Raw genomic sequence first — 22,648 nt, 5'->3', positions numbered from 1 at the left:
GCCGCCCCCGCCGCCCAGGCCGCCTGCTCCTAGAGGGGTTGTCCGCTCGCCATGTTCCATCTAGCCAAGGAGTGCGAAGGGGGAGAAGCACCGAGGCGAAGTTGTGAACTCAGGGAACCGCTTGTGTGCAGGCGAGGGTGGGCTCTCGGGAGGTCTTGGGCTCGGAGAGGGAGAGATCAGGGTGTATACGCGCTTTACTCCTCGCTCTCTGCTTTCTTTCCCGCGCCCGAAATTAGCAAGGCGGCAGGGGCTCCGGGCGTGTTTACCTCCGGGGTGTGTGTACCTCCGGGGTGTGTGTGTGTAGGTGTGTGCGCGCGCGCAGGGATTTTCCCGGAGGGAATCTGTCTCCGTCCCCCACTCCGGGACCGAGAATCTGCGGTTGAGAATCTGTGTGGAACCCCGAGCAGGTCCTGAAGCGTCGAGCTCCTAGTGGGGGCAGCGCGAGTCCTGCTCCGCAGGCTGGCGGGCTTTTCGGGACGCCCCTGGGCACCGCGGAGAGACGAAAGGTCCTTTCACTCTGCTTGCCAATGGGGCTGTGCTTCCGCCCCGACTTCTTTCGTGTAGATTTCTTTTATGTTAAGGACCGGTTCATCCAAGGATGCTGCCCACCGATGAACTAGGGCGCACGAGCGCGCCCTCCTGCGCCCCGGGTCACCATGGCAGGGTTTCTGTCCCGGCCAAACCTCCAAAGGCAGGCTGACTAGCGTGTGTTCTGGGCTTCCCGCAAGTTTCTGAGAAAGGACTAGAAGAGCATAGTTCCTCCCAAAGCTACTTAGGTTGTTTCTTCACTAATATCCTACAGTTATCCTTTGTGCCTAATATTGTCAGGTGTGGACAGCTTCACTTCTGCGAGGTGCCTTGCGGAGTTTGCTGACCAAGGTGTGTCTGTAGAAGGTTTTGGGGGTTCACTGCCCCCTTACAGTCCCCACCCCACCACAGGCAGAGAAGGAGCGGGTTCTCAGCCCCTGCACAAACACAAGCCCTGGCAAAAGTGCTCCAAGTCCCTAAACCAGCGGTTCTCAACCTGTGGGTCGCGACCCCTTTGGGGGTCGAACAACCCTTTCACAGGGGTCGCCTAAGACCATCGGAAAACACATATATAATTACATATTGTTTTTGTGGTTAATCACTATGCTTTAATTATGTTCAATTTGTAACAATGAAATTGGGGGTCACCACAACATGAGGAACTGTATTAAAGGGTCCCGGCATTAGGAAGGTTGAGAACCACTGCGCCTAAACTGATTGCAAGATCTTTTTTTTTTTTCATGTAATTTTATTTTATTTTTTTTCTTTCTTTTTTTTTCTTTATTGCTTAAAGTATTACAAAGGGTATTACATATGTGTCCCCCCCCCCGGCCCTTGACAATCCCCTGATTGCAAGATCGTAAGCTCTGTGCCAGTGAGGGGTGTGTGCGCGCCTGACCCCGTTCCCCAGCGCTCTGTGCTCTAACAGTTGTGGCCCGTAGGTGGCCTGTCAGTTAGGACTGGAGCGCAGGATGGGTAGGCGAGGCCCTGACAGCCTTTCTCAGATGCTCTCACTTTTTGCATCTCTTATCCAGAGACAGCTTTGATTTCCACGTCAGGAACTCGATTTCCTAAAATGCCTAGAACTTGCCTTCAAAGCTACAGTTAGCCAGGGCTCCTCCTCTGGGTTGGAAGTGTGGGAAACCATGGGGTAGAAAAAGGGGACTCCTCCAGGGCGGCCCAGGGAGGCAGTGCCCAAGCAGGAGGGGGTGGTCTCTCTCTCCTTTTGTCTTGCCCAGGGCCTGTGGCTGTGGCCTGGGAGACTTTGGGATGCAGCTTTTTCTTTTAGGATGTGTGTGGATTATACCCAACCCCATTGCAGCAAATCTGGCCGCTGCCTGTTAGTTAAGCTGTTGATGCTGGGAACTGGGCATAGATGGGGCAGGGTCCCCTCACACACCTACACAACAGTTCTCTTTTCCGGGACAGGGGCCTGTGGCCTAAGAACTTAATGTGGGGGTGAGGTTCTTGGGCCTCAGGGAGGAAGGGTGATCCCAGCCTGTGGGTGTTTAAACCTGTGGGTCTGGGGAGAGGAGACCCAAGATAGGCTCTCAAATAGGGTCCCTCCATCCCACCCACTGGAAGGTTGGGGTTGCCCCCACACACACACACATACATACACATGCCCTACTCCTTCACCCTGAGCCACCACACTTGAAGCACTTGGGGGGCACAGGCTTAGGGATCCCCAACCTTGGTGCCTCTGGGGCTCTGGACTCCAGAATGTTCTTCGGCTTCTTTGGGGATGGGTGAGGTGCATGCACGTTCCCTTGCCAAGTAATGTAATAATTTCTCCTCTCCACGCGGTCCTCTTCCTTACACTGTGCTCGCCTCCCACGCTGCTGGCTCCTTGGAGGATCTGGTTGATGAGGTGGCCCTCCTCCTGCTTCCAGGCGCAGAGGTGGCTGGGTGTTGGGGCTCCGGATCAGGCCCCACAGGTCTGGGACTTTGCCTAACTGGGAGGGGGTGGTGGTCATGGGTTTGAGGGGGTGGCCTGGGACAAGAAGCTCGGGAAGAATTAGGCGGAGGTAGCTGGGAATCACCCAGGAGCAGCCTGGGGTGGAGAAGCAGAGCCCCAGCCCCCTAAATCCCAGCCCCATCCCGCCTCCCAGTAGTGTCTCCCAAGGAGCTCAGAACCCCCTTCCTGGCTCCGGGTGGCAGGAGCGCTCTGTGTGCGGGAGAGGGCACCGTGGGGTCACGTCCAGTAAGAGCCCAAGGCCCTTTTGCCCGTTTGAAAGGGTTCAGGGTTTTTTTCTTTCTCGGGCCCTTGGACTACGATTTAGGGTCGCAGGTCCCTCTGGGTCCAGGCACATCCTGCCTCTATCCAGCGGTCCCCTCTGCCTCCCTCGGAGGGTGGGAGCGTCAAGGTCGGAGTCCTCACCGCGCCGCCTGCCCCGCAGCATTGGTTGCCGTGAGCGCTCCCGCGCCTCCTCGCACCTCTCACCTCCCGAATAAAACAGTCCGCCCCCAGCACCTGCGTCCTCCGGGCCCCTATTGCTGGCACAGGTGTGGAGGTGGGCGTCCTGTCGACCCCTTGCCCACGTTGTCTCCGGGGCACCAGGCGAAAGGACATCGGGCACCTGCTGCCCCGCATTGCCGGCCGGGAGCGGGGCAGCCGGAGGAAGGAGCGCCCGCTGGTCCAGGCCGGGGCGGTAAATGGGGAGCAGGCCCGGGCTGTCTCCCGTCCTTCCTCGTCTCCTAAAATCTCTCCTTGCAGCTCTAATGAACCCGAAGCTGCGGGGAAAGGGCATCTGATTTTGTGTTCGGGAGGATCTGGGCGAAGGACTTCTCTGGGTGCCCCACTCCCCTTCTTCTCCTGCCGGGCTCCTGCAGGCGGTAAACCCCAGCACCTCGCAGGCCCTTTGGGAAGGGCTGGAACGGGCACCGTTACCGCCGGGCGCGCTCTAGCACTCCGAGCCCCGATGCGCTCCTTTACCCGTCCCCGCCTTTCTCGTGGTGCGGGACGGAGGGGGGAGACAAGAACACCATTAGATGTTCCATCAGATTCCGGTACAGATACTCAGATAGCTGCCTCTGACACCGCCAACCCCCTTCCCCGCCACCAACATTTCCAGGTGCGAGCCCACGAGGCGTCCCCGCCGGCAGGTTCGGGCCTCGCGGGTTACCGGTTCGGGTTCTCTCACCGCGCGGGTCCCGCACCAGCCTCGGGCCGGAGCTGCGCACCACCCGGAGGGGATCTGGAGAAACGAGGTGACGCGGCTTGAGGCGGAGGATGGCGGGGGGCGTCCGAGGGGTAGAGGCTCCGGCCTCCTCCGGTCCTCTGCCTCCATCAGAGAGGGCGCGAGGGCGCAGGGAGCCCTCCTGGGAGGCCGCCGTCCCAGCGCTCCCCGGAGCCTCGTTAGCGATTCAACCTGGGCCCGGGGCCCGCAGGTGGGGCGGGTGAGCGGCGAAGGTCCGCCCTGAGCGGCCCCGGGGAAGGCGAGGTCGGGGCCGAGCGGAGAAAAGCCGCCAGGTGTTCCCTCGCTGGGCGCAGGCTCGCGGGCAGCCAGAGCCCGGCGGGGCTGAGCGGAGCGGCGTCCTCGCGTCTGGGAGCGCGACCTGAGCGGCCTCGCCGCGACCGGGGCCGAAGGCCTCCGCCCCGAGGGGAGGTGCCGCCGGGGTGGCCCGGGGACCGACGCTGGATTCCCGCTCCAGGCATCTGCTGCGCGGCGCGCGGCGCCCGGCGCCCGGTCCTGAGCGCTGTCACCTCCTGCGCCCAGAGCTTTGGCAGGTCCGCCAGGAAAGGTGGGTGCAGACGGGGTGCTCCTCGGGAGGAGCCTGTTTTGCGGGCGCCGTGTCCCGCAGCTCGGGGTAGATGAGAGGTCGCGGCTGCGGATGGGGCGAGAGGCTGTACCCACCGAGGCCGCATTCGGCATCCCCGCGCCCCGGCCCTTTCTCTCCAGCCGAGGTACCTCGCCCATTCGTTTTCCTGTCTTACTCTCGGGCTGGCCCCGAGCGGGTGGGGATTGACCCCGCCTGGGACGCGTGTCCAGCCGCTTTGGGCGGCAGAAACTTAGGAGGAATTTGGAGGAATTAGGTGGCCCGGCAGCGCTCCAGCGAGGGGAGCCGGTGGAACCCTCTCTTGCTCCTCGTACCCATTTCACACCAAGCCTCGGGGAACTCGGAACTAAACTCCGGCGCCAGCCGCGTGAGTCTTTCGGTCACTTTTTAACCCTTGGGAAGCGGTTCTCCTCGGTTGGGAGCGGCTCCTCCTGCACAGAGCCCGGAGGTGGCCAACCGGGACGCGGGGTGCGAGCGCCCTGCCCGAGTTCGAGCCTGGGCTCCCGCCCTGCTCCCCGCGCTTAGCGGAGTCTCGACCCGGGCAGCCGCTGGTGTGAACTGAAGTCGACCTGGAGGGGAGTTGGTGACAGTGCGCCGGGGAGGGCAAAATGGCGCGGCCGCAGGTGCTTGCACCGAGGGTCCCAGAGGAGGCCAGGCCGCGGCTGACCTGGGACCCAGCGCCGGCTCCACTCCGGGTTCAGAGCTTGGCTTCATCCAGGATGGGACATCATCATCATCATCATCATCATCATTATTATTTAAGTTGCTATTACTACTACTCCTTTTTGAATAGGCAGGGCGAATGTCTTTACAAGGATCTGCCGGGTGAAACTAATCAGGAATTACTAGCAAGGCCTGGGCAGGATGACACCCAGAGCAGCAGGAAATTAGCGGCAGGAGGACCAAAGCCAGGTGTACCTGCCCCCAGACACGCCAGATACAAAGCGGAGTTAAGGCAGGAATGTGCGCTGGCTGCTCCGGGGATTAGAGCGACGTGAGTCCCGCCTCCACGCCTGCAAATTCCAGGGTGAATTTTTTAAAAACCCAGCCCTCCTGGAGGTGAGGTGGGGGAGGAGGCAGGAGGGAACCCGCAAAGCAATTTCTTTCCACTGAGTAGACGAAACGCGGCCCACAGGACCGGCTTGTGTATTGAACAGTGACCCGGTGACCCCGCTGACCAGGTGTAGACAGCCCTCAAGTCCTAAATATTTCTATTGTTGTAACTTCCCATCGGCCTCGGATTGCAGTGCCCTTTGACTCAGCGCCGCAGTCAATTAGCGACTACTTAGCGCCGAATTAGCAGACAGAACTCAGGGAGATGCCGGGGCCTGGGAGGGGGCCTTGCGAATTGCACCTGCGGGTTGGGCCTGGGAGGGGAAATTAGTCACCAGGGACTAACCTCTCCTCCCTCACATTGTGCAGAAAGCTCCTTCGAGCCTCCTGTTTGACTCAGGAGAGGTGGCTCTCTGGTGGCTCTCTCCGGCCGGGGAAATTAATTTCCTCCTCCAAATGGGAGGTGTGCGGGGAGAGGGAGGCCGGTGGAGTTGGATGGAGGGCCTCTGTCACTTCTTTCCATCAGGGGAATTTATCAGGGTTAGAGCTGAAGAACTCTGGAACGCAGGGGGGCTTGGAACCACTTTAGCTGATGGGAGGAAGGAAGGGGGAAACCCAGGCTGGAGACAGACGGGAGCAGCTGTTTGCATGAGGAGCTGCTGGGTTGGGGGAGCGCTGGGGAGTGGGGTTTTGTGGTATTTTTTGCCTTTTCTCTGAGTGAGTGTGAACAATGCCATAACACAGATGTGAGCAAACGGGGTCTACTGCTTTCAGTACAATTCCGTTGTGGCTTGAATGTCTTCCTTCTCTCCCTCCCTTCATACCTTCTTTCCTCCGTGAAATCTGTGCAGGGAGGAACCTGTCTTTGTGCCTGAATTCACAGCAAAGAGGTTTCCCTGGGGTCTGAGCACCCAGCAGGCTGCAGGGTGGTGAGGTCCATCTCCCGCCCTCTTTCTGGGAGGCCTGGGAGGATGAGGCAGTTTGTGGGTTCAAGACAGAATAAGCTAAACATTTCTTACAGGAAGCCCTGATCAAAATGGAGCACAAATCAACCATTTTGAGGCACTGCTGTTGGGGGTAGGCGGACGGGTTGGGTTTAATTGGCAAATTAGATGGATTCACCCTTGGAAAATGTACGTTGGGTTCACTGTGACCGTGGAGGACTGGAGAATCGTCTTGGGGGGCAGGTCCTAACTCCTGTTGTTATTTAGGTGGATTTATTTTCTCAGCTCTCCCCACCCGCTTCGCTCTGTCAGTCAGGGTCTAGCCACAGATGTTTTACTGCAGTATCTCACCCTCAACTGTCTTTAAAGTATAATTTGCTTTAATTATAATGTTAGGGGGTGAGGGGATTGGTTCTGGGAATAGCTTCATAGAGACAAAACTTGCAGCCAAATTAATTGAAAGTTTCTTCCTATGAGGGGGAGGTTGCCAAACATATGGACTGTAGCTACAGAATGAGGCACCAGGAAAGGGCGCTGCGGGGACGTAGCAGTGATTAAACGTGTCGATGCCGTGGAAGTAGAGATGTGTCTCGGACATTTCCATAGATGGTCCTGGATTTGTGTGATGTGATTTTCTGTTTTATCTGCAATTACCGAGCATATCTAGCCTACTGAAGATGACAAATTTTGTGTCAATATGTAACCTAGAAGATAACCCTACACCTGCAATCCGTGTTTTCATTGTGTATTTTATTTACTACAAGATTCATTATCCAGATTCATTCTTAAAATGCTCACATTGAAATTGTCCCAGGATACTTTTGAATCTGATCTTTTACGGAAGAGGTTACTATTTTTGAGCTGGCTCAGCAGAAAAAGAACAAAGGAGAGTTTCCAAGGGGCCCCAAACTACGAGTGAAACAAATAGGACGGTGGTGAGAAGGATTCCGGAGAAGCTGAGGGAAAGACAATGTTCCGGTGATCACTTCTGATAAGAGGAGGATTTTTTTTGACTTTGTTTCTGGTTGTTAATCCTTTGTCAAGACAAATAGCACTAGAAATTAGATAAGATGTGTAGAATGGTGTGTTTTTAAAGTATGTAAGTGAATATGATTATAATGGAGATTATGATTTACCCTAAGTGGAATGCTGATTTTTTTTATTAGACTTTCCCATTGTTTTTGTGGCTGGCCCAGATCTCTGTTTAATTCTGTTGTCCCTGTCCCCAAAAATACCACGATGTTCAATGCACCTTTTCGCCTTAAGTTTTAAAGAATTAACTTTGGAATTTTGTGCTTCAGCTGTGATGTTTATGAGATTATGCTTACTAGGTCGTGAAGATCCCTTAAAAGAAAATTTATAAAACACTTTGGTCTCTTCAAGATACATTGGTTTAGAATAAGGGAAATATAAAAAAGGAAGTTATAAATTGTTCAAGAAAAATGAATAGTCTTTAATAGGGAAATGGCAGATAAAGAGCCAGGAGGGGGTGTGGGGAGGACATACACAGCGAGTCATGATTTGCCAGGTAAAACTGCATCCTCCGCCTCAGGTTTACACCGTATGTGGACTGCATGGACGGATTAGTCCTGGGTTCCTTCCGGCACAATTACCAGGTGATCTGAAAGGGATATTGTGATCAGACAACAGGGTTTTATTGTCTGTAGCGGTGGTGGCAACTTTGAATTGGAAAGTTTTATTTTTGAAATATATATCCAGTAGTACTTTCAATTAATTGAATGTCAATTTAGCTATACCTCTGTTATAAACCCTTAGACTGGGATATTCGAGAATTTAGGTCTCCCCCCCCCCCAGTGTTCTCCAGGCTGCCTTTTAAAGATGGTCTGCCTTCTTTAGGACTCGGGAACCTCAGGTATGGGAGCAAGGAAGTCTGCCATGGACTGTTGTTTCCTCATAATTGGGGAAGGCATGGAGAATTCCAAGAACAACATTTGCATAATAATTTCAGTTGCATATGTGTTTCCATAAAGCCCCATTTGGCCTCTCCTTCCAATTTTTAGTCAGTCAAGAAACTTAAGAAATAACTAAAATCATGTATTTTTGGAACCAAATGTTATTTGAGACAGAGCTAAAAAAACAACGCATATTCCTGGAGTGAAGTCACCAGCAAAAGGATGTGGGGCAAAAGCCGCCAGATAGAGGTGACTTTGGTGAGCACTGTTGGGAAGTCTTGGTCTTCCCTCAGCCCCACAATCCGTCCCAGAGAAAAAGAAGGTTCCAGCCCCAGCTTGGCCCCCAGCTGTGTGCCCTTAGGGAAGCCCTTTTAAATGGGGAGGTTGACTCTTCACAGGTTCCCCGGGAAGAGTCAATGAGCTTGCAGGTTTACAAGTACTTGACGAAGTTCGGAGTTCGGGGTGCTGGCTAACTCACAGGCCAGAGTCAGGGTTCCCTTTTTGCAGCTGGAGCCGCCCTCAGTGGGCTGAAGTGCTCCCGGGCTCCCGAGAGGTGGCCCCGCTGACACGGAGTGTTGTGAGCTCCCGCGAAGAGGGAGGCCTGAAGCAGACCTCACACCCCGAGAGAAGCAAGGACAACCTTGTCCTGGGCATGAGGCTGCCAAGTGAAACTGTTTGTGAAACAAAAAGGAATTCTGTTCACCCAAAAGGCAGTTTAAAAAGCGGTGCCCTGCAGGACTCCCAAATGGCCCATGACAGTCCAAATTGGACAAAATATTAATCTGATCTCACAGCATGGTTAAATGGACATTGTTCCTATCAGTACAGAAAAACCCATTTTACAGATATTACAATATTCATCAGCGTTATAATTCCAACGGAAATATCTGAAATTCTGTTTTCCCAGAAAGGTGCACTGTCTTAAATATTGTTTAGAAGTTCTGGTCAAGTGTGTTGATTCTAATTTTAGTCTCTTTAGTGAAAAAAGAAAATTTCCCCCCTCACCTTGTTGATCTTCTGTGACCAGAGAGATAGAAAACACTATTTTTCAAAGAATTAAAATCGATCACAGGAACACACAGACCATTTCTGAAATGTTTCCCCATGGCCCCCAGTGCCTGGAGAGCCGTTCCTTGGAAATGAAGAGACGCGAGTGGGGAATAAAGATACACAGCATTTATTACGTTTCACCGGAGGGGTATGGGCAATCTGGTCTCCCACGGACCACATCAGACCTTTTTATCTCTCCCATTTACCAGCTTCCTGAAACTTCACTAATGGAGGAATCTGGGGATTTTTAAAATGGAACCCACTTTCTGATGGGCCACTCAGAAAAAAATAGGCCCTCTGTGCCCCCACAGCAGCACTTTGGGTGCCTCAGGGGCTGGGCATTCTGTTGTGGGTTTCATAAGCTTCCTGATGAAGTAGATTCCAGCTACAGGCAAAGGGCTTCTAGCCATTTCTCATCCAGTAAAAACAGCCACTTTTTCACTGGGCACTTAGATGTTCCAAGAAAAACTCTAGAAGCCTTACATGGCAATTTGAACTCAACCCGTTCTTACTTGAATACATTACAGCAAAAGGGAAGTGAGGCCAGGCGATTGGTGGCCCCAACACCCCTGTTCTCACCATTCACCGGTGGGGAGGGGACCAAGGTCCGGCGAATTTGCCCTTCTTCTGTGGCGGAAAGAACCTGCCAGACTTCTTCATCCTAAAAACACCTGAGCCCTTGTGATGTTGCATGATCAGTACATACTCTGGACTTAATGCTGGTTAGAAAGGGTGTGCCCTTCCTCCCAGGTGCTTTAGAACTAAAGGGATGGAGGAGAATTTTGAGAGGGTGAGAGAGGGAGAGATAGTATATTGGCAAACAGTAAAGCATGGAATGATTTGGACAAATTTTGAATATATAAGTTCACCTTGTTGGAGAGTGGCCACGAGAGTGGAGAAAGGGGCTGACCATGGAGCTCGGACAGTGGGATTATGGGGCCAGGTGTCTTGTTATCTGATGTGATCACACAGCAGCGGTGAGGGGCTGGTGGTGTTATCTCCATTTTACAGATAAGAAAACGGAGGCTCAAAGAGGTGACGCTGTTTATTTGATCACATTCGTGGCAGAAACAGGATCTGATCCCAGGTCTGGCAGACAGTCTGATCTGGGATTTATATTATAAACAGTTCGGCAAACCTAAAGATGTGAAGGTCTGAACTCACAGAACGGAAAACTTTCAAATTCCCCCAGTCGTTTTCCAAAAGAGTATTTGGACAGAATGTTCCTACCTGCGCCTGGCTTTCTGCTTCGCTCGCTGCCCCCTCCCCCCGCTGCTCCAGGTGGGACACTCCCTCACTCAGTGATGGCTTCCCAGCCGCAGAGAGAGCTTTGTTTCCAGAAAGGCCATGCCTGGCCTGTGTGTGAGGATGTGTGCATGCATGTGTTTGTGTGCATGTGTGAATGTGTGTACGTGTCTGTAATAGATGTTTGTGCACATATGGATATGCGTGTGTATGTGTGCTAAGTGTGCTGTCTGAGTATATGTGGATATGTGTGTGTCTGTGAATGTGCTATGTGTGTGTGTCTGGTGTATAGGGTAACCTTTGGGATTGTGTGTGTTTCTCCATACGGTGTGCCTGTGTGTGAATTGTATGTGTGAATATGTGCCTGGGAGGGTGTCTGCATGCACACACACAGCTCTCACCGTGGGAGGTTAGGTCTGTGCCTTCAGCCGTGTCACTCTGCAGGACACAGGCGGCTGGTGGAGGGACCTGCCAGTGGGGAGGGCGTTGGATGTGTGGCCCAGCATCTCTGCAGATCGTCTGTCTCTTCATGCCTGAGTTTCCCTCCCCAGAGTCCCAGGAAAGAGCATCACCACACACTTGCGTGCAGATAAGATAAAAATTTTCATTTGAAATGAAATGATGCCTTATATCAGGAACTGAGTTTATAGATGAAATTCTGTCTTAGTGACTCCCGGGGTCTGCTTCTATTCCGGTTTGTACGGTGGGTTTGGGGACAGTAAATACTGCAGGAAATAAGCTGACTTTCCTGGGGATTGGGGAAGCCTCTTGCTCCTTAGAAACGTTGGCTACAACTTTACTTTGGTAGGAGATCCTATAACCGCCATCCTGCTCATTCTCTCTGAACTGTAAAAAAAAAAAAAAATCATAATTTATTGCAAGTTTTTGAAAAGGCTAGTGTTGTTGCCCTTTGAAATTTTTCTAGAAAGCTTGCATTTCACAGCAAACTAAAGAATTACTTGGAGCGCTGTCACCTGAAGTGTGGGCTCTGAGTTCACAGGGCTGCACCCCCTCATGCACAGGGAGGAATCTGAACTTGACAGATGCCTTCAACAAGCTGGCTACCGGGGTGGAGGGGATCTGCCCCACAGGGGGCGCCTTTTCCAGGCCTCCCCAGGGCACTGGGTGGTCCCATACTCACCTGCACACTCCTCCAAAGGCCCCAAATCTGTGCTTCAAACACTTCCCTGTTTCCCTTTCCCCAGTTGTTAGGGAGCGTGGTTGCTAAGGAGATGTTCAGTGTTCCCACTTGCCCCGTCACTGTGCACCGAGCAGCGTGGAGGCTATCTCTTGCCTCCTTCTCTCCATAAAATGATAGGGTAGAGCCAGGCGGGCGAGGTGATGCCTCAGACTCCAGCTCTCGGGTCAGCTTAGCCCGCCCTACGCAGGCTTGGTTCAAATCCTGGCGCCCCCACCGCGGGACCTTGGGCACTTGGCTTACCCTCTCCCAGGCTGTTTCCTCACCTGTAAAATGGGGATAATGGTACCTTCCTCCCCTGTTGTGTGGATTATTGAGGTTATTAATATGCATTCGGGACCCGGCACAGCTCATAACAGGCTCTCGACGCCTGGTTTTATTTGATGTGCAGGAGAAACTAGAGGAGACGGCACAGCTCATAACAGGCTCTCGACGCCTGGTTTTACTATTATTATTGTACATTATGGATTTCTTAAAGCATTTCTACATTATCTTTGTTTTTAAAAAATTCTCCTCTTAAAATCTACAGTGGGGAAGGTTTTATTTTTTTTCATTTAAAAAAGCACCCTTAGTATGTCCCTTACATTTTTTTTGCCAAGCCCTGAGGACCCCGGTTTGGTCCCAAGACCTGCCTCCCTCTGAGAACCCAAGTTTGGGCAGCCCAGCCCCTCCTGGCGGGGACCCTGCAAGCTGGTGGCTGCAATGGCTGGTCTGCTCTTAGTGTTGTTCCTAAACGTGCTGTTGTCTGGGCTTGCAAGCCTCTAAAACTCCTGGCCCGCCCTCCCTGCATACATTAGCCTTAATGTATTCTCTCTTGAATACTCATCATATTAAGGGTCCCGCTAGATACCTTGCTCGAAATAAATTTTATGGGCATACATCCTCGCCCTCATCCCCGTGCATTTGCAGCCGGGAGGAGAAATATAGCCGCATCTTTCCTCCCAGGCAAGGCCAAACAACAATTAGGTGGGAATCGGCGGCCTCTGGCCCCAGACCCAGGAGGTGCGGGGAGGGAGCAGGTGCCCCCCCTCTCCCCCCAACCCCCGCTGGGGCTCGCCCAGCACCCGGAGGGCTGTTCTCTGTCTGGTTCTCCAAGGGTGAATTTGCCTCCGATGGCCCAGTCCCTGGCTCCCCAGATCCAGCAGCAGGCGGTGTGCCCCGGGGTGACTGCCAGGCACAAGGGGCTGGTGCTCACAGGTTCCTGCTCTGTACCCATTCGTCCCCAGACCACTTCCCTGAGCCCTGAGGGCTTCTTGGTTAGAATTTCCCTCCCCTCTCCTGCAAAATGAGGCCAGAGCCATCTCCCTGACACTCCCTTCCTCAAGCCCCAGGCCCAGCAGCTGCAGGAAAGACCCTGCCTTCTGGCCCAAACCTTTCAGATGCTCTTCGCCTGGGATGTCTGTCTCTCCCCCGCTCCCAGGACGTGCTGCACCACAGGAGCTGCTGGTTATGCACCTGTCACTCCTCATAGTCTCACCTGTGTGTATCCAAATCTCTCCGCTCCCAAGGCCTCGCCCAGCCACAGCCTCCCTGGCCACCCTGGGGATCCTGGTAATTCCTGGAGAGAGGCAGGGGTGTGGTGGAGTGAGCAGCCCCCAGCCTTGCAGAGCTGCTGTGTGATGTGGGTACTCTCTGAGCCTCCAGGTGAGGGTCATGACCTCCAAGCAGGGGTCCCTGGGAAGATTCAATGAGATCAAGCCAGTGAATGTGGTTTCTAACTTTCCTTTCCCCTTTGCCCCAGCGGCACCACATCTAACACCCGATTACTGCAGTTCTCTCCTAATGATAGCAAGCCCTTACTGAGCACCAGCTGTATACACGGTGATTTGTTTAGTCTTCACAATAATCCTATGAGGTACTATGCCATCATCACACCCTACCCCCCGCCCCCACCACTTTACAGGCGAGGAAACGGAGGCAAAGTAATTTGTTGAAGGTTATAAAGCAGGGCCAGGATTCAAACGCAGGCCGTCCAACTCCAGAATCCGTGGTCTTACCCTGCGTGCTCTCTATCCCCCTTCTCCGATGGAGATTCCTGTAGTCACCATGTGCTTAGCACTTTGCTGGGCACATCGGAACTCCTTGGTGAGCAATTGTTGGTTGAACAATTTCTTTGTCACAGAGAAAACCTTTTGAGATAGAAAAAAATCCCCATACAACCTGGGACCGGTAGCAAGTGTCCAGTTTTCACTTGTTTCACCAAGCGTGACCCCGGTAGTTTTCATGGTGTACTTGGTCTGAGAATGGGGTCAAAGGGCACGGCATCGAAGGGGTCTGACTTTCAGGCAAATGTTGGTGGCTGCCAAAGCCTTGAAGGGAACAGGCTGGGGTCGGGGTTTAATGGGGTCCAAGACTGACACGTGTGTACAGGGCTAGTGATGGCAATTTAGTGACTGTCCCACCGCCTGGGTATAAGTTTTAGATACAAATGACTTTCTACTTGAGAAAGCGTTCTCCTTCCATAGTTTAGATGTTTTCAATTTTCTCCCAGTGCATTGAGGCTAATTCCCATATGTTAACACTTTAAAATTATGTCACAACCAACAAACATGATATGAATCGAGAAAACCGTGTGATTCATGAGAGATTTGGTTTGTTGACGTTGGGGATGTGCAGGAGAAAGTAGAGGAGTGTTTCAAGGTGAGCTTCTGAGAGAGGATTTGATCAATTATTTATCCCTCGATTAACATCTGTGGTGGTGTCCTGTGTGCCAGGCACCGTGCTAGGCTGTGAGTTTACAAGGCGGAGAAACACTGGTGCTGCCCTTTGAGAATCCCACCTTCTAATGGGAAAGACACCGTGTAAACAGATAATTAGCAAAGGTCCTATTTACAATAGAGGTGAGAAATACCAGCTAAATGCTTGCACTTTTATGTGTTTTTGTTGTTAATTTATTGCCTTCCCTTTGGGGTGGGGAGGGGGAGGGTCTATTTACTCATCCACCCATGGAAGCCTGACCATCTTGTCTATTTTGAAACTGCTTCATTGACTCAAAATCCCTTGGCAAAGGTGAAATGGAAGAAAAACAGACCTTGGTTGGGCAGTGGTTGGGGTTGAGTTGCAGACAACAGAATCCACTTTCACTATCTAAGTGGAAAGTGGTTAGTTACCTGATATTAGGTCACTTGCATCTCAGTGGAGCCATGTGTGGGCCAGGCTTCTGGGAGTAACTCCCAGACCCCGGAATTTCCTCGCCTCTGCCATGACTGAGCAGGACATCACAGCCCCCGACCCCCAGAGCCTCTGCGTGCTCCACACCTGCACCAGGGCAGCCTGCCCAAAGGCTGTGCCTCCATTTAACTTAGTTCTCAATTCAGGCCCCCCCCCCTTTTTTTGGTTAATCCTCACCCAAGGATATTTTTCCATTGCATTTTAGAGCAGAAGGGAGGGAGAGAGACAGAGACATCGGTCAGATGCCTCTCTTTTGTGCCTTGACTGGAATAGAACCCGGGACCCTTTAGTCCATGAGCCAATGCTCTATCCACTGAGTCAAACCGGCGAGGGCCAGGTCCCTTTTAAGTACATCTGATTGGCAGACTCTAAATCACAGGTGGAACCTGAGCTGCAAGGGAGCCTGGAAACGCAGTTTCTGGTTTGTGGTCTGCAGCCCAGGAAGGCACGTTAGGAGGGATGTTGTTGGAGCCAGTCCCTGGTATCCATTGCAGCTCATTAAAACACTCCCAGGAGATCCTCTCAAGACACTGAGATTCTCCCTCCACAGACACCCTCAGACCTGGGCCTCGATCTCTACTCACCCCCTGCACAAGTCATCTGGTTTTTCCGCCCGATGGTCTCTCAGTCCATGCCTAGGGCTCGCTTTGGCGACGATGTTTTTAGCCCAGATTCCACCCAGTAGTGAAAGTGTCATGGACATAGAGGAGAAGGTTGCTGGGTCTTCCTGGCCCGCTGGCTGTGAATTGCAGCTGGCGTAAATGGGGGGAGCCGATGCTGCTAGCCTTGTGGTGCCCTTAGAAACACAGAAGACGCCTTTGGGCCAAAGACACCCAAAGCAGGACCAGCAAAGCATGGGTTGCATTTCAGCCCCCTTGACCAGAGGTCTCTGTGTGGTGTACGGCCTGCACAGCTGCATGCGGCAGCCCTGGAGGCTGGGTTCTGTCCTCCCCCACCACTCCCCCCCCCCCCCGGGGGGGGGGGGGAAACAAGGGGGGAATGAGAAGGCGTCCACACGGGCCCTTCTGGTGAGCGGTGCTGCGCGGAGGGCTCACGCTGCCTCTCTCTCCTCTCCCCACAGAGATCCCCCAGTGCGCTGGCTGCAACCAGCACATCCTGGACAAGTTCATCCTGAAGGTCCTGGACAGACACTGGCACAGCTCCTGCCTCAAGTGTGCAGACTGCCAGATGCAGCTGGCTGACAGGTGCTTCTCCAGGGCCGGGAGCGTCTACTGCAAGGAGGACTTCTTCAAGTAAGTCAGAACCGGGGCGCAGCCTCCCTGAGCTGGCCTGGTCTGTCTCTGCCTCGCGCTGTGCAGTCGGTGGAGGGAGGCAGGAGCTGGAAGGGGGGCAGGGTGGGAAGGGCAGTGGGTCCATCCTGGGGGTGTGTGAACCCTCCTGGTGAGAGGCTGCTCCTCTGCGGTCCCCCTTTGGGTCACCAGCCCCATCGCTGCCGGAAACCCCAGGGTCCCCACCTCACTTGAGCTGCCCGGGGAGCGTGCACCAGGGTGGCTGACAGAGGGCTCCTGCAGATCCTCAAACGCTCTCTCTGTCTGGGAGTTGGTGCTTTAGGGCTCTTGGCTGTATCATTCCTGCGGCTTTCAGAGCAGGTGTGTTGAGAGCCCCGATTCTAGATGAGGCTGCTTCACGGGCCTCGGAGGCCTAGAGGAGTTGTCTCTGGCAGGGGCCCCGCTGGGCTCCTTTGGAAGAGGCAGTTTCATGTGATGGTTAAGAGCCCAGACCCTGCCTGGGTTTGAACCCACTTATTAGTTGTGTGCTTTCGGGCAAGTTGCTTCACTTCTCTGTGCCTCAGTTTGCTTACCGGGAAAGTGGGGCTGATGCTAATAGTCCTGCCTCTTAGAGTTGTTCTTCAGCTTTGACCGAGTCCGTCTGGGTGAAGCCTTGGGTTGGGACAGTGTCTGGTCCCTGTGTGAGCTCTTAAGACTGCCTTGGTTTTTCATTCTGATGTTGGGTCCATCAGGAAAATTCCTGTTGGAGCTTTGGGTCAGGGTGGAGGGGACCTCCTAGAATTTATTTCCGTGGCATTTAGGCTGGAACTTCTGCCCCAGGATCTAGTACCTGAGGCATTAGGCTGGTGCCTCAGCGGATATGGACCAGCTGATAACAGCAAACAAGAACAGGAGGTGGGGATTGTCCATCAGTGACATTGGGCCCAGTGTCAGGGGGCCCGTGGACGGGACTGGGACTGTGAGGAGGCTCGCCAGGCGAGCGAACCCCGGAGGGGTGGTGTGCATCCTTCAGAGATTGTGCGTTCTGGGGACAGGGAGGGAAACGCCGGTCCCGGGAACAGAACACGATTTCTCCCAAATCCTCCCAAAGCTTTAACTGTGGGGAGTGAGTCATTTGAATTTCCGAGGATCCCAATGATTTTTGTGCAATATGAGTTGGAAAGTACATTAAAGATCCGCTTGATAACTACTGGGGCTGCCTGTGTTCAGAAGGCAGCTCTCATTGTCCATTAGCATCACACTGTGGTCAGATACGCGCTGCTGTCTCCGTGTGTGTGTGTGTGTATCTGCGTGTGGGGGCAGTAGCTGGCACACCCTACAGATCCTCCAGCTTAGAGATGGGCCTCTGGTTCTTCATCTAAGCCTTTCGTGTGTCCTTCCAGCCCCCAACCTTGTCTTCCTTCTCCTTCCCCGCCTGTGGCCCTCGCCTTGCTTCCTTTGTCCTGGCATTTACGCCGTTCCTTCCCCTCTACCCACACCCTTTCTCAGTGGACAGCAAGCATCTGCCTGTCTTCTTCCCTCAGCGATGTCCTGGCCAAGCACACGGCTGTTCTTGCAGACGCCTGACGGGGTGGATTTCATCATGTGCGTGTGTGCATGTGTGCCATGTACCTGTGTGCACCTGTGAACAAGAACGTGTGTGAGGGAGGATCTAATTGAGGGAGCAGGGGATGGGTGAGTTGTCCCCGCTCCCATAGCCAGGGCGCCATCCTCCAGTTTTTCCCTTTCCCTGCGGAAAGCCCAGTGAGCTGAGGGAGGCAAGAGGCCCCGCCACCTCCCTGTTCATCTGGGGACAGGTTGGCACTGAGGTGCCCTGGCTCAGACCTCTGGCTGGTCCAGCTGGGCAGGGCAGGGCAGCCCGTGGGGTGCAGGCAAAGCCTGCCAGGGACACAGAACCAGGGCTCTGTCCATAGAGAAGCTCTTTTGAGCCCCAGAATCACCCTGGGGCACCATCTGATGTTTCGACCTTGACTGGCTGGTTCCGGGTTTGGGAAAGGGCGGTAGCAGCTGGGGGCAGTTTTGGGTTTGGGAGAAGTAGTGATGAGGAGAGAGGGTCCCCCTAGACCCAGGAGAGGCTCAGAGTGAAGGCTGGGGAGGGATTAGCACCGGTTTACGGGCCACAAGCTCTTGACCAAAAGTAAGCTTGACACCCAGCTGGTGCCCTGCCTCCCTGCCTCCCTGGCCTCCCCAGGCCATGGCCCTCATTTGGAGTCTTCCCAGGCCTTGCTCAGCAGCAACCTCCTGACTGACCCCCACCCCCTCTACCCCACAGACTAGCGTCCTACCTCACAGCTCAGGTCCTGACCCCTCTCCCCCAGCTCCTCAGGGCCCCCTCTGCCTACAGAGTATTCCAGATGCATCACACCATCAGAGCCTTCTGCCCTGTGCCCACCCTCCCTTCCAGTCCTTAGCTCACTGCTTTCCTAGGTACGAGACCCCTCCCGCCCCCAGGATGCCCCCTTGCCCAGGCACGCTCTGCATTTCCCCACCTCCACGCCCTGGCTCTGCTGTCTCATCATCCGGGGATGATGTTCATCCTTCCAAGGTCTGCCCATCTTCCATGGCTGAGCGTCAGCTCCTCAGTGGGTGGGAGCCCCTGGGAGGCATGGCCACCCTGTCCCTCCTTTCTCCTGGTGACTCAGCGGGAACTGCCTTGTTTTGCTCATTCCTCATGCACCTGTTTGAGCTTCCTGTGGACTTGAGGGAAGGCTTGTTAGTCGATCATTTTTCTGTCCCCCATATAGTCACCTGGCCCCAAACCTTGCCCATAGGCTGTCAAAGAGTAGATCGCACAGTGAATTTACAACCACTGCATGGTGTCCTGCGAGTCTTGGAGGCCCAGGCTACCTGGGAAATGCACAGACCCCTTTATTTAGCACAGTTATTGTTCTTGTCCCATGGGACTGCCCTGCTTCATGAAATGACCGAGTCTCAGGGGCGGAGCCTTTTGTAAAGCGGGGGAGCTGTCCACAGAGTGGGTGCTGATTCCAGGTCATTAACCCTGTGATGGGGTGCTGTGTGGAGGGAAGTGGTCCTCCCCACTGCCAATGGAGGGTCAATCAGATGCGAAGATCGGGCAGCTCTGAGGCCCCCCAGGGGGACACGTGGATTAATAGGCAGTCGCCCCCCCCCCCGTTCTTTGGGACCGTGGCTGTTTGGTACAGGGAGACACAGCTGCAGGCAGAGTCCCAGTCCCAGGGAGGACGGAGGAAAGGAGTTGCTCAGGTCAGAGTGGCTTCACCTCCCACCAGGGGTCTTGGGACCCACTTCCCACTTGGGGCTCAGGCTGTGACTTGGCCACAGAGCTGGGTGCTCTGCTCCTCATGACAGCTCCTTAAATGTCCCCTGGCCCCTGCTTTCCCATGGCACACTGGGGCACATGTGCAGTGGGACTCTGTGAGCAGAGAGAACGTGAGGCGGGGAGGAGGAGCAGGGCAGTCTCTGGAGCCTCAGATCCATCCCTCATCTCACACTGGCTGCAGGAACTGGTTCAAGTGCTGGGCGCCCTTAGGCAACTTCCTTGACATCTCTGAGCTCCACTGCCTTCTTCAGGAAAAAGGGAAATGCTACTGGTGGCTGCTTTAGAAGACTTGGCACGCTGGAGCATCTCACTCAAGGGAGGTTTTTTTTTTATCATCAGAGTGGTTTGGGGAACCCAAACTCTGCACCTTGCACCTCAGACAGCTTTCAGCTGTGGGTTTGGAAGATGCCTGGTGAGAGCCAGGGAGAATTCCTTCTCTGTGCTCCTTAAAGTTAAAGAGAATCACGGCTGTAATGTGAAGAGTGGCCCCTGGATGTGTGTCATAGCTCAGACACGGGGTGGGGGGGAGGGGCGGGGGACGGGGGAGGCCAAGGGGAAGCTGGAGATTAGCTTTCACCTCTGGGAGATGGGGTAATACTGACGACTGGCAGCAGAGGGCGATGTTGATGTGTCACAGACAGAGAAGTGCGATATTGTGGAAGGTTGTACGCTGTGGTTGTTGCATTTTTCTTTGGGGGGCGGGGGGCGTTGAACTCTCTGGTTCAATAACATTGGCTCATTTGTGCTGTTGTTTGTTGTTGTTACTCCTCGGGTTCTTGGCTCCCCTTTCTCCAAAGGAAATAAGATTCGGAGCCTGAGAGGAGAGCAGTGTGGTTTCAAAGCCATGCAATTTCAGTCGCAAGCCTAAGCGCCAACTCCTTGTACTGCATTTGCTGAGCAGGTCCTTTCCGGACTGTGTGCCCAGCATGTAGTGGGTCCCCTGTCTCCTTGCAAAGGAACTCAGGGTCTGGGGAGGGCAGGGGTCTGAGAGTAGGGCTTCTGGGTCCCCTCCCGGCAGCTCCCTTGCTCTGAAGTGCAGTGAAGACAGGACAGGTTCTGTGCTGCAGGAACTGGTTCAAGTGCTGGGCGCCCTTAGGCAACTTCCTTGACATCTCTGAGCTCCGGCGTCGTCTTCAGGAAAAGTGGGGATGCTCATGGCGGGTGCTTTGGGAAACCTGGCAGCTGGAGCACTTCTCAAAAGGGAGGTGTTTTACGAGCAGAGTAGGTTGGGGAACCACTCTGTTTGCTGAATCCCTGTCCTGACTTTTACTAGCTGTTTGTCAATAAAAAAGTGCGTAGGCCCTTCTGAACCTATTCCCTTATCTGTTAAGAGGCACTCATTCTCACCCACAGAGTTGCTGTGAAGTGAGAGGATAGTGAGTAAACCGTGCCCAGCACAGGCTAGGTGCTGTATCTGTATCTCTGGGTTTCTGGCCCTGAGTGGCCACTTGACCCACAGCCCTGGGAGGCCCGGCTGTTGGAGTCCGTCCGCAGTGCTGGGCCTGCGCTGGCTTCTGACCTCTTCCTCCTCCCCCAGGCTTGAGACCTTCCCATTCAGGTGACCTTTAATGACCTAGAAGCCCTCAGACAGAGGTGGGGGTAGCCTGGCAGAGTGGGGAGGGCAACAGCCGTGTGCTGGGGTAAACCACGGGGTAAAGATACCATGTGGATTTGCATGAAGGCTCGGGAAACAAACCAGCGATGATGATAATGCAAACAGCTATAGAATCAAAGAGAGGGTAACAGTCATACAAATATTTAAAGCAAAGCCTTCAAGAATGTTCCAGGCTGCACCCCTGGCCACTCTGCCTGCCTGCGGGGTCATGGGGAAGAGTCGGAGGCATTCTGGGGGTGACTGCCACTCCGAGGGGCTCCTGTCTAAAATGGCACGCTTCTCTGGGGGTGTCTCCCTGCCCCGGGGCCTTCACCTGCCTGGCGGGCAGAGACAGGCCCTGTCGGGGACCTGGAGGGACAGAGGGCCTCTGTGTCGCTTGTCAGGGGGGAGCTGTGCCAGCCGCTCGCCCAGCCCAGCAGTTCCACTCCTCCCCCCGCCAGTCACTCTCCCGGCCACCAGCAGGGCTGTCCGCCAAGGGCAGGTGAGCGGCGTCCTTGGGAGCCCGGGTGCTGATTTATCCCCGGGTTCAGAACAGCCTGTTTCCAGCCTGTTTCCGCTCCGGCACACTCTGCCTTTGGCCCGGCCGCAGGGTGGTTTCTCTGGCTCCTGTCAAGTCTTCACTGGTGACCTTGGCCCCATCGCTCCGGGGACCTGGGCCTCCATGGCTCAGTGAGGCAGGTGCTCACAGGATCTGGGCTAAAACCTCTGTGTGGTGCATTTCACAGAGGAAGTGAGAACAAGGTTTGAATCCAGGCTCAGTGTAGACCTCTCTGAGCCTCACCTTTCAATCTCGGAAAAGGGATGGGAATAGAAATAGCTCCTTTTCTGAGTCACTGTGAGGACTGAGTATGATGAAGGACGCAAGTACTTAGTTCTATTAGTAACTGTTCTTATTAAGGTTGTGATGCTGTATCCAGGTAGGAAGAGAAAAAAAGAGAGGAGGAGGGGCTCAGACTACAAAAGGCCTCAGGCCATATAAGGGTCCTGGGGTAGGAGGTGGCCTGTGTCCAGAGGCAACGGCAGGCAGGTGATTGGAGCCACCGCCCCTTTCAGTGTGGGGGAGCCATCTCTCCCTGCGGGTCCAGAGCTCGGTGGCAGTAACTGCAGTCCTCACCTTCCTTCCCAGGGTGGGGTTCCCCGCTCTGGCTGGAGGGGCCTCTCGCTGGTACCCTGTTGCTCCAGGAAGAGGCCCCTGTAGTTCTGGGGTTGTTTGTGGGTCTAATCTGGGGCCAGGTTCTTGCCCAGCCACTAATTTCTGTTAACTACACACCTGCAAGGCCACACACACACACACACACACACACACACACCCGCTAGCAAAATGTGCTTAAGGGGCGGGTCTCTTTGACGTGTGACTTTCCATAATTTCCGAATAGTTTATAGTCTAATTTCCTCACTAAGCAAATTAAACCTTTTAAGGTAATGATCAGACGGTGCAGAGAGTGGCTGTGCGTGTGGACATTTGTAAGATTCAAATACACTGGTGGGACCAGGCCCACAGTCATTTGCGAAGGCCTGTAATCAAGGCAGAAGCAATTACTTAGCAGAGCGGCTCCCCCTGGGACCCGAGGCTGTATATCAGGGGTGATGAGTCCGCGGA

General features: G+C 54.2%; 1 protein-coding gene across 1 annotated transcript in view; it reads left to right on the top strand.

Moving 5' to 3' along the window:
* Window positions 1-22,648, top strand: part of LHX4 (LIM homeobox 4) — a 40,015-nt gene that overhangs the window by 797 nt on the left and 16,570 nt on the right. The window contains exon 2 of the mRNA XM_005880232.2: window positions 15,964-16,135. Coding sequence (XP_005880294.1) covers window positions 15,964-16,135 — 172 coding nt within the window. The remainder of the gene's footprint in view (window positions 1-15,963; window positions 16,136-22,648) is intronic.

This window comes from Myotis brandtii, unplaced genomic scaffold (assembly GCF_000412655.1).
Source record: "Myotis brandtii unplaced genomic scaffold, ASM41265v1 scaffold630, whole genome shotgun sequence".
In the NCBI taxonomy this organism is placed as follows: Eukaryota; Metazoa; Chordata; class Mammalia; order Chiroptera; family Vespertilionidae; genus Myotis; species Myotis brandtii.
Note: the sequence above shows the minus strand (reverse complement) of the source record. Positions and strands in the feature narration are given on the sequence as shown.